A 13728-nucleotide genomic window follows, 5' to 3' on the forward strand; every position below is an offset into this window, starting at 1 on the left:
TCCAGCCGTGGCTGGCACCGGCGAACGGGAGGACCTCTTCCCAGCCTCAGCCCGTCCCGGCCGGGTAGCCAGCTGTTCGCCGCGAGAGTCACATCCCGCGAGAGGGGTGATAGCTGGTCTGGTGAGTGCGCTTGTGAGCGGCTGTCACCAGTCTTCCGCCCCGTGCCGTGAACCTGACGCTGAGCGGACTCAGAGTCTGGTTCCTGGCTGCACGGTCGCTGGTAGGCGACCGTACACTCGGTATACCTCCCGCGAACGAGAGGCCGAGACGGACCCTGATGCAGTGGCAGAACCACTGACACCAGGCGAGGAAGTACCGGTGTTAGCCGGTACCCCTCCTCTGGTCCCCTAGTCTTCTTCCTTGCGGAAGAAGAGACGGGCCCCGCTCCCGAAGGAGCAGGAGGACCACGCGGAAGGACCCTCCCCGTCCCACTGAGGTGGAGACGGGTCCCGAGAAGTTCCCCCGTCGAGACTTCTTAGGAGGGAGGTAGGCAACCTTCTTCTTCCTCGGCTGTGAAGCCTTAGAAGTCGAAGGGGAAGAGGCGGCAGCCGACGACGATGAAGAAGATGAAGACGACGACGACGACACCTTCCTCCTCTTCTTCGTCAGCTTCCTCAGGACAGACGTAAGATCTGCTATCCAGGCGGAGCGGGGCTGCTTGTAGCCGAAGCTACAGGGCCCGGACGCACCTGTTACAGACAGACCAAAGTCTGGGGTAGTACCACCACGAACAGGGACGACATCAGCAGGTATGGGCATCTCAGGAACAGCAGGCACAGCCAGCACAGCATCGGTAGGACCGCCAGCGCAGCAACGGCAGGGGACAGCCAGCGCAGCAACGGCAGGGACAGCCAGCGCAGCAACTGCATGGACAGTCAGCCCAGAATCGGCAGGTACGGCAGGCAGCACCGGGAACACAGGAAGTGGAGCAGCAGCCAGCAACATCCTGGTACCGGCGGCAGGTCCAGGGGCGAGCTCTAGGCAGCGGAAGTGTGGGTCGCTGCCGCGCGGCAACCACGAGCGGCGGCGCACGCCCCTTCTCTCGGGTATAACGGCGAAACGCAACTTCACAGCGGCTGTAGGCAAGACTGTTACCACGTGAGGTGATTACACCAGGTTGAGGAGGGACGTCGTCACCTGGCAGCGTGGTCACCACTCCATGGGTGACCGCAGTAGGCCCAGACATAGAACCGCAGCCCCGGACACTAGCACGCCCTGCAAATCGAAGGACGCCCCATACCTCACCAAGGTCCACCCTCGTGGCAGTAGCACCTGCGGAAATAACAGTAGTAGCGATTAGTGGGGGGGAAGTCCCCTCGCGCGGGGGGGTGAGCCCTCTCCGAACGAGTGGAAGACCCCGAATACAATTGTACATCGGGCACCGAGCGCCCTCCCCCGCGCTCGACGGATCGGGCGAGGAGAAGAACGCCGATAACCTCCCCCCCCCCAAGGGGAAGGGCCATCTGTGGGAGCTGAGCGGGGGGGGTTCTCGTTCCCCCACCCCCGCACAGCACCCATGTACCCAACAATAATATAAGACCCGAGAGCAATCGTGCCATCGGCCCGAATGCAAGGGCATAAGGATCAATTCCCTGACTGAGCGGAACTTGAACCAAATAAATATTGATGCAATCAATAATAAAAAAGAATAAAATGAAAAGAATCTTGCATTACGATTCACTTCACAATGAATAAGGGCTCGGATCGAGCGCATTTGATTTGCGCCCTCGGTACCGAGCGCAAGGGTAAAAACTGGATCCATTCCTTACCTTTTATGGATCAAGGTTTTATGGAAACCTTGATCCATAATGAATTGATGCACTCATATATATATGAAAATGAAAAAGAATACTGCGCTTGCGATTTCACTTCATACAATAAAAAAAAAAAGGGGAAGGATCAATTCCCGGGTAAATAGCGGAAACATTGATCCAGTAAACAATGCAATCTCAATAAAATATGAAAATGAAAAGAACTGCACTTGCGATTTCACTTCATTCAAATAAAAAGGGGAAAAGATCAATTTCCGGGTAAGCTCGGAAACTGATCCAAAATGAGTATTGCTACAATCAAAATAAATATATGGAAAATGAAAAAAGAATACTGTACTTGCGATTCCACTTCCATACAGAATAAAGTTTCCGTGCCGAGCGCCATTCGCTCGGCAACGAGCATACAGGTCAAAAAAATATAAATGAAAAGAGCACTTACTTACGATTTTCATCTACACATTTCCAAACCAAATATACGCTCGGAGCGGAGCGTCTCTCCCCCGCCTTCGGCACCGAGCATACACAATACGAGGATCATTTCTGGGAAAAATGAATTCCCGCACTTACGCCCTTCAGTCCCGGCACTCGGGTAATCGAGGGCGTGGTGAAACCAAGATCCTTTAATTCACAATTGAATTCAATGGAAATAAATATGAAATGATTGTACTTACAATTCAGTTTTCACTAGATAATAGAAAAGAAAAACACAACCATGCGAAAGCAACGACGATAAAGCGGGCGAGAGCGATGATACACGTCCACACGCCAGCAGGCCGAAAGCAAAAGTGATTTGTTTACCTACCAGTCGCGCGCGCGCGCGCCTGTCGGACAAGCAGTTAACTACCGAAAACCCCTTGTTCGAAAGCTTACGACCTATCCAGCTGCCGCTAGTACCTTCCTATTGTAAAAGGACCGAAGGTTTGTATGCCGTGTCGGAACAAAGGGAAATTTGAGAGTAGAAAGGTTTGAAGGTGTAACAGGAGGAAGATCTTGCAGCACTCATAAAACAACAATTAGGAGAGGGTGGATAGGAAGTTGGAAGAAAAGGAATATGTATGAATGGAGGAGGTACACTACAAGGAATGAAAAGCATCAATTTCTTTGTGTTCTTATGTCCATGTGAGGCAAGGCGGATAGGCTCCCATTCTGTAATTACTTGCTAAGTATATATAAAAATCTCAGATTTAAAAAGTAAACTCTTATTTTTCCTAACTAAACAAAACTGAGGTCCTTTACAATAGGAATTAATTAAGGCGGAGCCTGGACACAGGCGATGAAATCTTAAAACAAGGCAGTTTGATAGTTAACTACTGGTCCGGTCATTGGGAGTTTCTCCCTACTGAACATAAACATTCCAATTTTCTTTCGGCCGTCAATTTGGATAGACGTGTTCATCACCGCTCTCTGGCAGACTGTTTCAGCTGATTTCCTTTCAATCCTGGTGGGATTTTTTCTTGTTGGTTTTTTGCTTGATATATGTGTATGTTGTGTTCTTTGTGTTTGTGGATATATAACGCAAACCCAAGAATTACAATCACTAAAGAATCCTGGCCCCAGTAGGTAGTGCCTGGGGATGCAGGATAAGAAGTGCGGCAAAATCTGTGCTTCCCTTGATGTCCATCTTGCCGAGGGCATGAGTGTAATCTAAAAGATCGTTGTGTTGTGATTGGTCCATGGTTCAGTGGAGGAAGTTTGCTCGGAGGCGAAGGTATCATAAGAAGACTCCTAAATCCGTGGTTGGGGGTAACACGCCCCACCACTCCTGTCATATAGCTAACCCCTCGTCTTCCTCTCTCTCCTGGTAATCGTCCATTGCTTGCTGCTTCCCCTTCAGTAGAAGCCTCTGCTTCTGTTTCCTCTCCCGAAACATTTTGCTATCCCAAATTACACATTCATTACAAGTCAATTCTGGGGTACAAATCTGACCTCTACAGTTCGTGCATAGAGTATGCAGGTCATAAGAGGATTTCGTTAATCTAATATCGCAGCATTCGCTGCAATAACCAACACTATGTGAACTAGAATTGGTCATGCTGACAAGTCAAAGCAAGTCAACAAAGCCTAGCAGTCCGAATCAGTAAAAAAAAAAGAAAAAAAAGAAAAAAAAAGTCAAAATTGGGAAAATCGGTCAGTCAAGAAACCTTACAATGCCTAATTTTGCCAAAACTAGCTACCAATTGCTGCAAAATACAACCAAATGAGAAGTAAAAAATTTCCAAAAACTACTGCTGCTAACAACTTGGTGCTATCACCAGCTGGCAAAAATATGAAGCTCTGAGCTGAGCTGGTTCCTCTCTTACCAGGGAAGTGGGCGGTGTCAGTCACCTAGCCAAAACAAACTGGTGCTACCATGAATTTCCAAAATTCAAGCTGCCGATGAGTGAAACTTATAGCTATGTAATTACTTGGTAAATTGCATAACTAAAAATCTTATTTAATAAAGATAACAGCATTACTGTATGGTAGAGTAACTCACCGATAACTTTTCCATACTGCGAAAAATATTCTTTCAACTTTTCTCTTGTCATATTAGCACTAATACTTCCAACAAATATACGTGCATTTACTGTGTTAGGGTCATTTGTCAAATCAGACATGCCTTGACGAGGCGAGTAGTCTCTTCCTCCTCTGAAAAAAAGTAAGGTATTTTCAAAAATTAGTCATTTTCTCCCCTGAAAATGCAGCGAGGCAATGTCATACCAATACTACAGTATACAGTACATTACTTAATGCGTTAGTAATACACATTACATAAATGTATAAGCATTCCCAAAACATATCAAAGCTAAGGTATCCGCTGATATAGCTGAATATTCATTCATCAATTATACACAAGAAATTGTAACACCAAAATGGCATCTCCAAGAACAGCAAACAAAGATAAGGTATTAACTACTACGAGAGTACCCTGAAAAGCACTTCAGTCATCCCCTCGTCACACAACAATATCCAAGTAATGCCTGTCTGCCAAGACAGGAGACTCCTCTTGGTAGAGTGAGAAAGGCTGGTTCATGCAACACAATGCCCAACACTTTGCTCAAGTATTTACTCTGTGCTTGATTATTGCACCAAAGCAGCTGCTAGGAATAAACAAATATTACAATTTTTAATGTAAATTGTATTTTGCCTAAATGGTATACTAACACGAGGTCTTTTACAATAGGAATATGATTATAGAGAAACTGGAACAATGGCTGCTAAAACAAGGTGGCTGGGTAGTAACTACTGTCTGGTAGACAGGGAGACACTCCTGTCTGGATGTAAGCATTCCACTTTGCCTTTCAGCCCAGGTTTGTATAGCTGGGAAAAATGCAATTCACTTTAAAAAAATTGTGATTTGTTCCTACACAATATACAACCCTCAGTCCTTTTCAATAGGAACACTCACTGGTTGGAGGGAATCTGAGTGAGTCTCTTGAAATGACTGGAGTTCAGCATACCTAGACTACTTACTACTCCTGGGTTAAAGAGCAAGGAGGAGGAGGAGTATCCCACCTCTGACAATTTGATCAGAGTATAAGAACTGCATGATCAAGTGTGTGACTTCTGGACCTTTTCGAATGAGTGAGGAATCATAACTCATGTGAAAATGGCTGGGAAGAATATCAAGAGTCGGAGGCATTAAGGCAAAGATCCAAGAAGGGTTTGTCTAATTGCCAGTCCCCTTCCTCCCCTTGCTAGAGGAAGGAGTGGGATTGCTTCTATGATTCTGATAAGAAAAACAGAAAGGTTGCTCAATGTATAGACTTACCACATCAGACACCAGTCCATCAAGTGTAAGTTCGAATCCTATACTGAACCGGAAGGAAGAGAAGTAGAATAATGAGGAAGGAGGAGGAGGAAAGGCCAGTCACTCAAAAATCCTTCTCACCTCAAGAACTGCACACCTTGGGCAAGATGCAGCCTGTCTTATTAAAGGAACCAGGTAAGAAAACACAACTTATTGAGCAGCCACCACAAGTCCAAGAAAAAAGGATTCCAAGGACTTGTGGGGAAAGACCCAAAGGTAGAAAGACAAATGTGGTCCTTTGAGACCACATCTATCTTCCAGTACAACATACTCTTCTGAATGTGAGAAAAGGATTGAGCCACCAATACCGTGTGCTCTCGGGGAAAGCGTACTAATGTCATCGTCGCCAGCTGTAAAGAACCTCCTCCCAATCTTCTCAAAAAACCAGGAGAAAGACATGTCTTTAGACAGTTCTCCCTTGACAATTCAGTATTAGTGAAAGGTTATCGACAATCATGTAGAGGATGTAGTCTTCCGAAAGTGCAGCAAACATGCTAGAGGACAAAGTAATGATTGATATAGATCATCAATTACAAAGTCCAAGGTGCATGGGATCTTGTAAGTGATGAGAAACATCTAAAAAATAATCATAACAAATATACTACCGTGCACTTAATCAAAGGGCATGTGAATGCGACAAGGGTAAATGTTACACCCTTGGCCGCTGACCCCAAGACACACACGATGGGGGAAAGCAGCCTGCAAGGCTATCAGAAATCATGGGTTTGTATACTAATAAATATCGCACAGTATACTTGACATATTTGACAGCTTCTGGTGGAGTTAAAAAGAAAGATGAGGGGAAAGAATTTCTTATACACATCATTTTGTAGTAACACATAATTATTATTATTATTATTATTATTATTATTATCAATATTTGAAAATACTAACAACCTTATACATGTACCGTAAAAATTCTTTCATCTCAGTATGAGATAGAGATAGAGAATTGTTCTTACTTAAAAAGTGAAATGGAACGGTTATTTCTTTAAAATACTATGACGTACAGGTTTTGAAATTTAAGTTAAATTATTATTATTATTACTATTATTTGAAAATATTAATAAACATAGTACATACATGTATCATAAAAATCTCTCATCTCAGTATAGAGGTAGAGAAAGAAAGAATTATTATTTAATTTACACAAAAGCTTGAAAAATGATATTGTTATGATACAATAAAGTTTGTTCATACTTACCTGGCAGATATATATATGCTGTATTTCTGACGTCCGAGAAATAAATTCAAAAACTTCCGGCACACACAGTGGTCGGCCAGGTGGGTTAGTACCCATTCCCGCCGCTGGGAGGCGGGTATCAGGAACCATTCCCATTTTCTATTCATAATTTTTATTTCCACTGTCCCCTGAGGGGAGGTGGGTGGGTACTTAATTATATATATCTGCCAGGTAAGTATGAACAAACTTTATTGTATCATAACAATATCATTTTGTTCATGAAAACTTACCTGTCAGATATATATATAGCTGAATCCACCGTTGGAGGTGGGAAGGGACAGAATAGAAGGATTTTCGGGAAAACAAATTGCATGCAGATGATTTACATCTTGGTTCCACCTGTTAGCATTGCTGGCTTCGTGGTTATTGCCACGTAAGTCTGCTTGTGCTACTAGAGTTGCCAGCGAGGTAGAGACCTATATAGGCTGGCACTCCAGATGATCTGTCAACAGGGGCGAGACCACGACGTGACTAGACCATTATTGACCATACCATGAGGGCTAAGAAGTAAAATAAATATATATATAAAAATATATATCACCACCTGACCAACCTAGCCAAAGTTAAGGTGTGTTAACTAAGGCTTAAGAGTTAAGAAGTCATTCCGTTGTCGGCGACTCAACTACTAAATTAAGAGCTCTTCCTAACCATTTTCTACAGGATAGGATGAGTGGTACTACTTGCCCCAAGATTGTGTCTGCAGACACGTATGGCCCTAGCGAGCAGCAGCTCTCATATGCCATCTTTCAAACTCTTCGCAGGGTGAGTGTGACAATTGAACACAGAGTTGCTTCGCTAAAACATGGTACTCAGGATGCTTGCGAGTGCCATGCTCTGTGAAATGCTTCCGAGGCCGCGCCCTCACCTTGTGAGCATTCAAATCAAAAGATTTCAAATCTTGTGCCAACACAATGAAGGAGCTTTTTTGAAAGAACTCCTTAACAATAAAGCCAGGGTGTTCTTCGATATGGGCAAGTCTGGTCTTTTCGGAACACTGCAGATTGTCCGTACGACTTCGACTTTCTTGAGTTTTATGTAGATAAAACTTGAGAGACCTGACAGGGCACAGGACTCTCTCTGGCTCCTGCCCAATAACTGCCATCCTTGATTCAAAGCTCCTGGCCCAAGAACAAGACGGGTTTCCATTCTTAGGCCACAACGGAAGGCTTAGAAGAACGCACCGCTTGTGTTCTCTAATGCCAAAACTTCTGACGATGGCTGAAAACCTCACTAACCCTTTTGTCGTATCTAGGGTGGTTAGAAAAAGGCCTTCCTGATCACGTGCAAGAAGTTAACAGGTAGGAGATGTTCGAATGCTTTGACATCAAGAACTTCAGACTATGTCTAAGTTCCATATTGAAAGCTTCGATCTGGACATGCACAGTCAGTCAGTCTGTACTAAAGTCAGGTGATTTCCGACCAGTTGACCAGTCAGACGAATCAAGGACAGCAAGGCTGTAACCCTGAAGACCATAAGGCACTATTCTTCGCTGAAGGATGAGTGTCTGGACTGCCTGGGCGATTCAAGCTAAGCAAAACCTTGGGGTATGAACGCAACCCAACGTCGTTAGCGAATCAACTCCTGAGGCCACTCCTGACTCGAGCTTCTGGTGCCAGGAGAAAGGAGCGAGGAGCAAAAGGCGATTCAGTCCCGAAGGACGAATGCCTGACAGTCCAAACCTGGTCTCATGTTAAACGATCATCGGGGGTGTGTTAAACGCAACCGACTTCGTCAACAAGAAACTCAGGGCTACTATGTGTCTCCTGATCTCGCACGAGTGTCTGACTCCGAGAAAAACAGGTGAGACAAAAAAGTAGATGGTGAGCGAGTTTCGAGATTCCACAGAACTCAAAGATCGTGAAGGGCTTTGTTGTTTGACAGAAGCAAATCTCTGAGCCCAAAGGCCGTCAACAACATATTTGCGTATTCTTTAATAGTTGTGACTGCCAGCTTATCCCCATTCTTCAAACGGAAAGGGAAGACGGCAATCTTATGCTGTCAACATCTCGATAGTCTGAACGTATAGTCAGACTCAGAGCGGAGAGGTTTATAGGTACCTTTCGTGTTAAAGTAGACCGACTCTCTCGGAAAAGGGAAAAGGTCCTTGGAAGGACGTGACCTCTGTGAATCTAGATCTTGAAGGCCAACATGGGGCGAATTATTAGCGTCATTGTCGCTCCCTGTGATGGTATAAAAATCATCTTATTACATTTCCTAAAGCGTTTGAAAAAAAAATGAAAAAGTAAAAAAAGAGACTAAACATCCATCCCTGTTCAATATCATAGCGAAGAGATGTATGAAAGGACGTCCCTAAAGTCTCCATAACTCTCAACATACTTCTAAAGAAAGATTCCACTCGGAAGTCAGTAGTTGCTGCCGTCGATCGAGACGATTCGTACGGACTTTTGCAATCCTGTAACGAACCTCTAGAGGATCGTTACATTCTACGCCTGTTGTTTATAATAGGCTCTTTCTCGTAAACCCGAACAGGGACCGAGAGAGATACTTCCTAAGATATGATAGAGCTGTGGAAGATCAGAGTTGATATGGACCACTGGTTCCAAAAAACTCGTTTCCAGGACTGGAGGGACGACAGAATTGCTTCCACTTCTTTCATTATTATGATCCAGGACATCTGAAACCCTCTCCAGATGTCCGGCACCTTCTTTCTATCACCTCAAGTGATACTTAACGCACCGAGAGATGTTCAGAATCATTCCTAGATCTTTCATAAAATTTCGGTTTCCCGGTAGGAAAAAACTGTAGAGGTCTGAATTGCAGTCTATTCAGGGAAACAAACTTCTTTAGGAAGGAAATGGTCCCCAGCAAGCTCATCCATTCCCACACCAGTATGTTTACTTCCCTAAAAAGGCTGCGCTTTGCCTAAGCAGGAGAGCATATAATAGTGAAATGTTGCGGTAGACTCGTAGTCCTATACCGTGCGGTAACGAGCACCGAAAGGAGTAAGAGATATCTCTGAGAACATAGTAAGGCAAAACGAATGCAATGTTTATTCATTCATGTAAGAAATCCCCTCAATCTTAGGCTAAAGTCCGTGATTGTAGGGCAGAGATACAGTTAGTCAGTCAATCCCGCAGGAGAGAGAGAGACGTAACTGCCAGCACAGAGATACGGTTAGTCAGTCAATCCCGCAGGAGAGAGAGACTAACCTACCGCGCATGACAGCGAACGAGCTGGTTACTGCCCTCGTTTGGTTGGACTGGCGGAGAGGACAGTCGAGTCAGTGACAGCAGCAGCTTACGATCGTCGTCTCTTAAACTTTATGCCTGGGTTGGCCAGCTACCCTATTCTACGAAGAAATAGGTCCGTTAATTTTTAGCATAAAGAGACTCTCAAGCTGGTATATTTAAGCGAAACAGAAAACGCTAAATATAATAATGCTTTCGTGTCGGCATAACACTACCATACAACGGTAAAAGATAAATCGGAAACTCCTGGAAGGCTGCAGGGAGTAACGATTAAATGTCCTTAAATAATAGACAATAGACCTCTCGGTTGCCATCGAAGAGGTAACTACAGCAAAGCGTATATGACTTGAACCAACCAGTAGTAAAAAATAACGCAAGGTCAAAAATATGATATTATATTGCAATAAAGTTTTTTCATACTTCCCACCTGGCAGACATATATACTATAGCTGAATTCGGAAATACGCTACATACATATCTACAGGCAAGTTTCATAAACAAAACTCAAGAGAATTGAAGCGGACAGCTCAGCTTCTCATGTTATTGGACATAAGCGTTCATTGACCGTAGTCTACAAGTCTATTTCTTGTACGAGTCTGCGAATGATGAATGAGAGCTCTTCCGAATCTTGTCAATAAGAGCTTATCGCTTACGCAATATAAAGTTAATGAGAAGTTTGTCAATGAGAACTAAACCCATTTACGGGACAAAGAGATATTTTGTCAATGAGGGGATACCCACTTACTTGACAAAACGATAGTATATTGTCAATGGGGAAATTCACTGAATTGACAAAACGTAATCCAGGAAGTCGAGCATTTTATTTTCGATTCCCGTCTCAAACGAGGAAGGGGCAAGAATCCTGTTAAGAGACGGCTTACGACAGGTAGAACGACGATGTTCAATTCGGCAGCGTAGTCCCGACTAGGAACTAACAAAATCTATCATCTGAAAAGCCCTTTCAGATGGCTAAAAAGCTTGCAAAATTATCCTGGGAAGAGGAAGAAACTCTCCAACCACTTCCTCTCCCGTATCAAAATTTATTGGCAGTATGGCAAAGGAAGTCCTGTCTTGCGCTTTCCTGAAGAGCGTCCTTTTGATGAGTGCCTTTGCAAGAATCCTACTGAACGTTGCCGAGAGTCCTGACGTGCAGGACGTCGAGCTTTTACATAACCCATAGCTGCCTTACCGCAAAGTCTTGACTGCGGTAGAGCAAAAGAGATCTTTCCTTGAGCTTTCCATAACTCCATCCAATCCTGGACTTTACGAAAAGCAAATATTACTGACAGAGACCTCTATAATTCACGAAACCTGTGGTCTTGCTGGGGTTTCGAAACGAAGTTGCCTTTTCACTTTAAGCTTCCTCCGAAGCACTGCTTACTTCCACAGGCGATGTAGAAGGGTATCACCGAAGTTAGGTATCTTTATGGTTTAGGCCCAAATCAGCTTGAAGACTTCAACAGAAACGTTCAGCCAGGCGACACACCTGGCGTGCGCTGGCGCGCGCGCGCTCGGCGTCCACTGGCTAGCAGCGAGCACGCTCGCGTCCACTGGCGAGCAGCGAGCACTCTCGGCGTCCACTGGCGCGCGCCGCGCTCGCGCTCGGTATCCACTGCGTGCTCGGCCTCGGCGTATATTGGTGCGCCTGGCGTGACCGGCCTCGGCGTCTACTGGTGCGCGCTTGGCGTGCACCCGCGCGCGCCGGCGCATGGCGTCCATCCGAACGTCCCGTCCAAGCCGAGCGTCAAAAAAAAAAAAAAAAAAAAAAAAGCGTGCAGAAAAGCGTCACGCTCCTGACAGGCGTCATGCAAGCGAAAAAACTGCCTTCAGGGAAGAGCATTAGACATCTCGGAGAGAAAAACCGACTGCACGAAGCAGTCTCAGGTGAAGGGTTGATCGTGTGAGAATACGCGGGGCGAGGGAACGCCTTCTTATTCTCACAGCAACAAAGCTAGGACGTCCGCGCTCAAAGTCCTGCTAATATGACTTGCTTTCCCTTTTCTCGGTGGAAAGACGTACACGAGTTTCAGGCGACGTTCGCCTTCTTACTTCTCACTGCAACGCATGACGAGAGAGAGAGGAGAGGCGTGAAACGTCCTCTTCTATAAAGCTTCTATTTAGAGGGCGCGAGTCCTTCCGAAAGCTCCAAACCCTGCGCAGGGTGGAGGACGCTTCGGAGGACGAGAAGCAATCCTTCAGGATTCGTGCACGCACTTTGGCAGCCTGGAGTAACTTCAGGTCTGCCGAAGGCACGTCAGATCGGTGGGAGTTCCTCGTAACCCTCCTTCGGCTTTCGACATGCTCTCTCCCTGTTCCTGGGAGTCAAGCAGAGGTCCTGGCCTAGAGGCGAAATAAGGCCGATCTGACGCACCCTCCACTACACAAGGGGCACTGTCACTGCACTTAGCCACTTCACTTTGCTCTCCAAAGCCAGCACTTTCGATTCTAAGTTACGAATCGATAGAGTATCAGAGAAAGGTCAATACCCTCTACAGAAACTGTTTAGGGCCCGAAGGCAACATTAGGGCAGGGTTAGGAGTCAACAACTACAGAAGTAAGCCACTCTTCACCACAATGATAGGAGAGCGAGCACCTTAGATTCCAAGATACAGATGGAATCTATAACGTAAAGGGCATTACCTCACGAGACATATTTATAGCCCGTAGGCCCATACTACAGGGTTAGGCAAAATAAAGTCTACAGGTAGGTTAGCCTACCCTGACTTTGTTTACTGATTAATTGCGTACATACGAATCATACGTCTTCCTTAACGGAATTAGACAAAGTCTCACACTCCTTACATGACAAATCTCAAACAAAGAAGCAAGACACATAGCCCTCGTGCATATCGAGTGCGAACTACCGAAGCTTTCGGTAGCCACACCCTATCTTAGCAGACAACACCCTCTGAAACTAGCCTAACTAGATTCAGATATACAAAAATGAATCATATTCAAAACAATTTAAGATAGCGTATGCCTAGCCACAAATCCAAGTCAATAAATCAAAGACAATTAGGATATTTAGCGGCCATGAAGTTTCCAAAATCCTAAGACGGAGGTACTGAAAACAGGTGTTTCCAGCACCGGCGACAGAAAAATTATGAATAGAAAATGGGAATGGTTCCTGATACCCGCCTCCCAGCGGCGGGAAGGGTGGGTACAACCACTGGCCGACCACTGTGTGTGCCGGAAGTTTTGAATTTCTGTCGGACTTCAGAAAATACAGCTATATATATATCTGACAGGTAAGTTTCATGAACAAACTTATAAATTACATAAAGAATTGAACAACTACTTTTGCAGGGTTTCTTCAGGATTCAAAGTAAGACACTCGCGTATGATAATTACTTAGGTTCCAATGAAATGTATGCGCTACTGTGAATTTGCACCACTTGAATCGCATAAGACTGAGGTATTAATGTACATTGGTTTTTTCTCTCACCTGGGTGATCTGCTCCTACTCCTACTGCGTGAACGACTGCGGGTTTGTGACCGCCGATGATCACGATCTCTAATATCTCTCCTGGACATGGCAGATTGCTATAATGAACACCTGAAAAGTTCAAATCAAATTAATAATCTACAAAAATGTGATATAAAATTAGTAACATTACCTTTGTGTGAAGTTATCAATACACACTATACTTTAACTGGATTTTTATCAATACCTTTATAACTTTAGTAAATAACCTGCTCACTTTGTTGGCTT

The 13728-nt window shown here is 44.8% G+C and overlaps 1 protein-coding gene across 1 annotated transcript in view; it reads right to left on the reverse strand.

The window, feature by feature from the left end:
- Window positions 1-13728, reverse strand: part of LOC135214930 (RNA-binding Raly-like protein) — an 81041-nt gene that overhangs the window by 25716 nt on the left and 41597 nt on the right. Inside the window, exons 2-3 of the mRNA XM_064249419.1 lie at window positions 13462-13572; window positions 4250-4401 (exon numbers count right to left, since the gene is read on the reverse strand). Coding sequence (XP_064105489.1) covers window positions 4250-4401; window positions 13462-13550 — 241 coding nt within the window. The 5' untranslated portion in view covers window positions 13551-13572. The remainder of the gene's footprint in view (window positions 1-4249; window positions 4402-13461; window positions 13573-13728) is intronic.

Source organism: Macrobrachium nipponense, chromosome 46, assembly GCF_015104395.2.
Source record: "Macrobrachium nipponense isolate FS-2020 chromosome 46, ASM1510439v2, whole genome shotgun sequence".
Classification (NCBI taxonomy): domain Eukaryota; kingdom Metazoa; phylum Arthropoda; class Malacostraca; order Decapoda; family Palaemonidae; genus Macrobrachium; species Macrobrachium nipponense.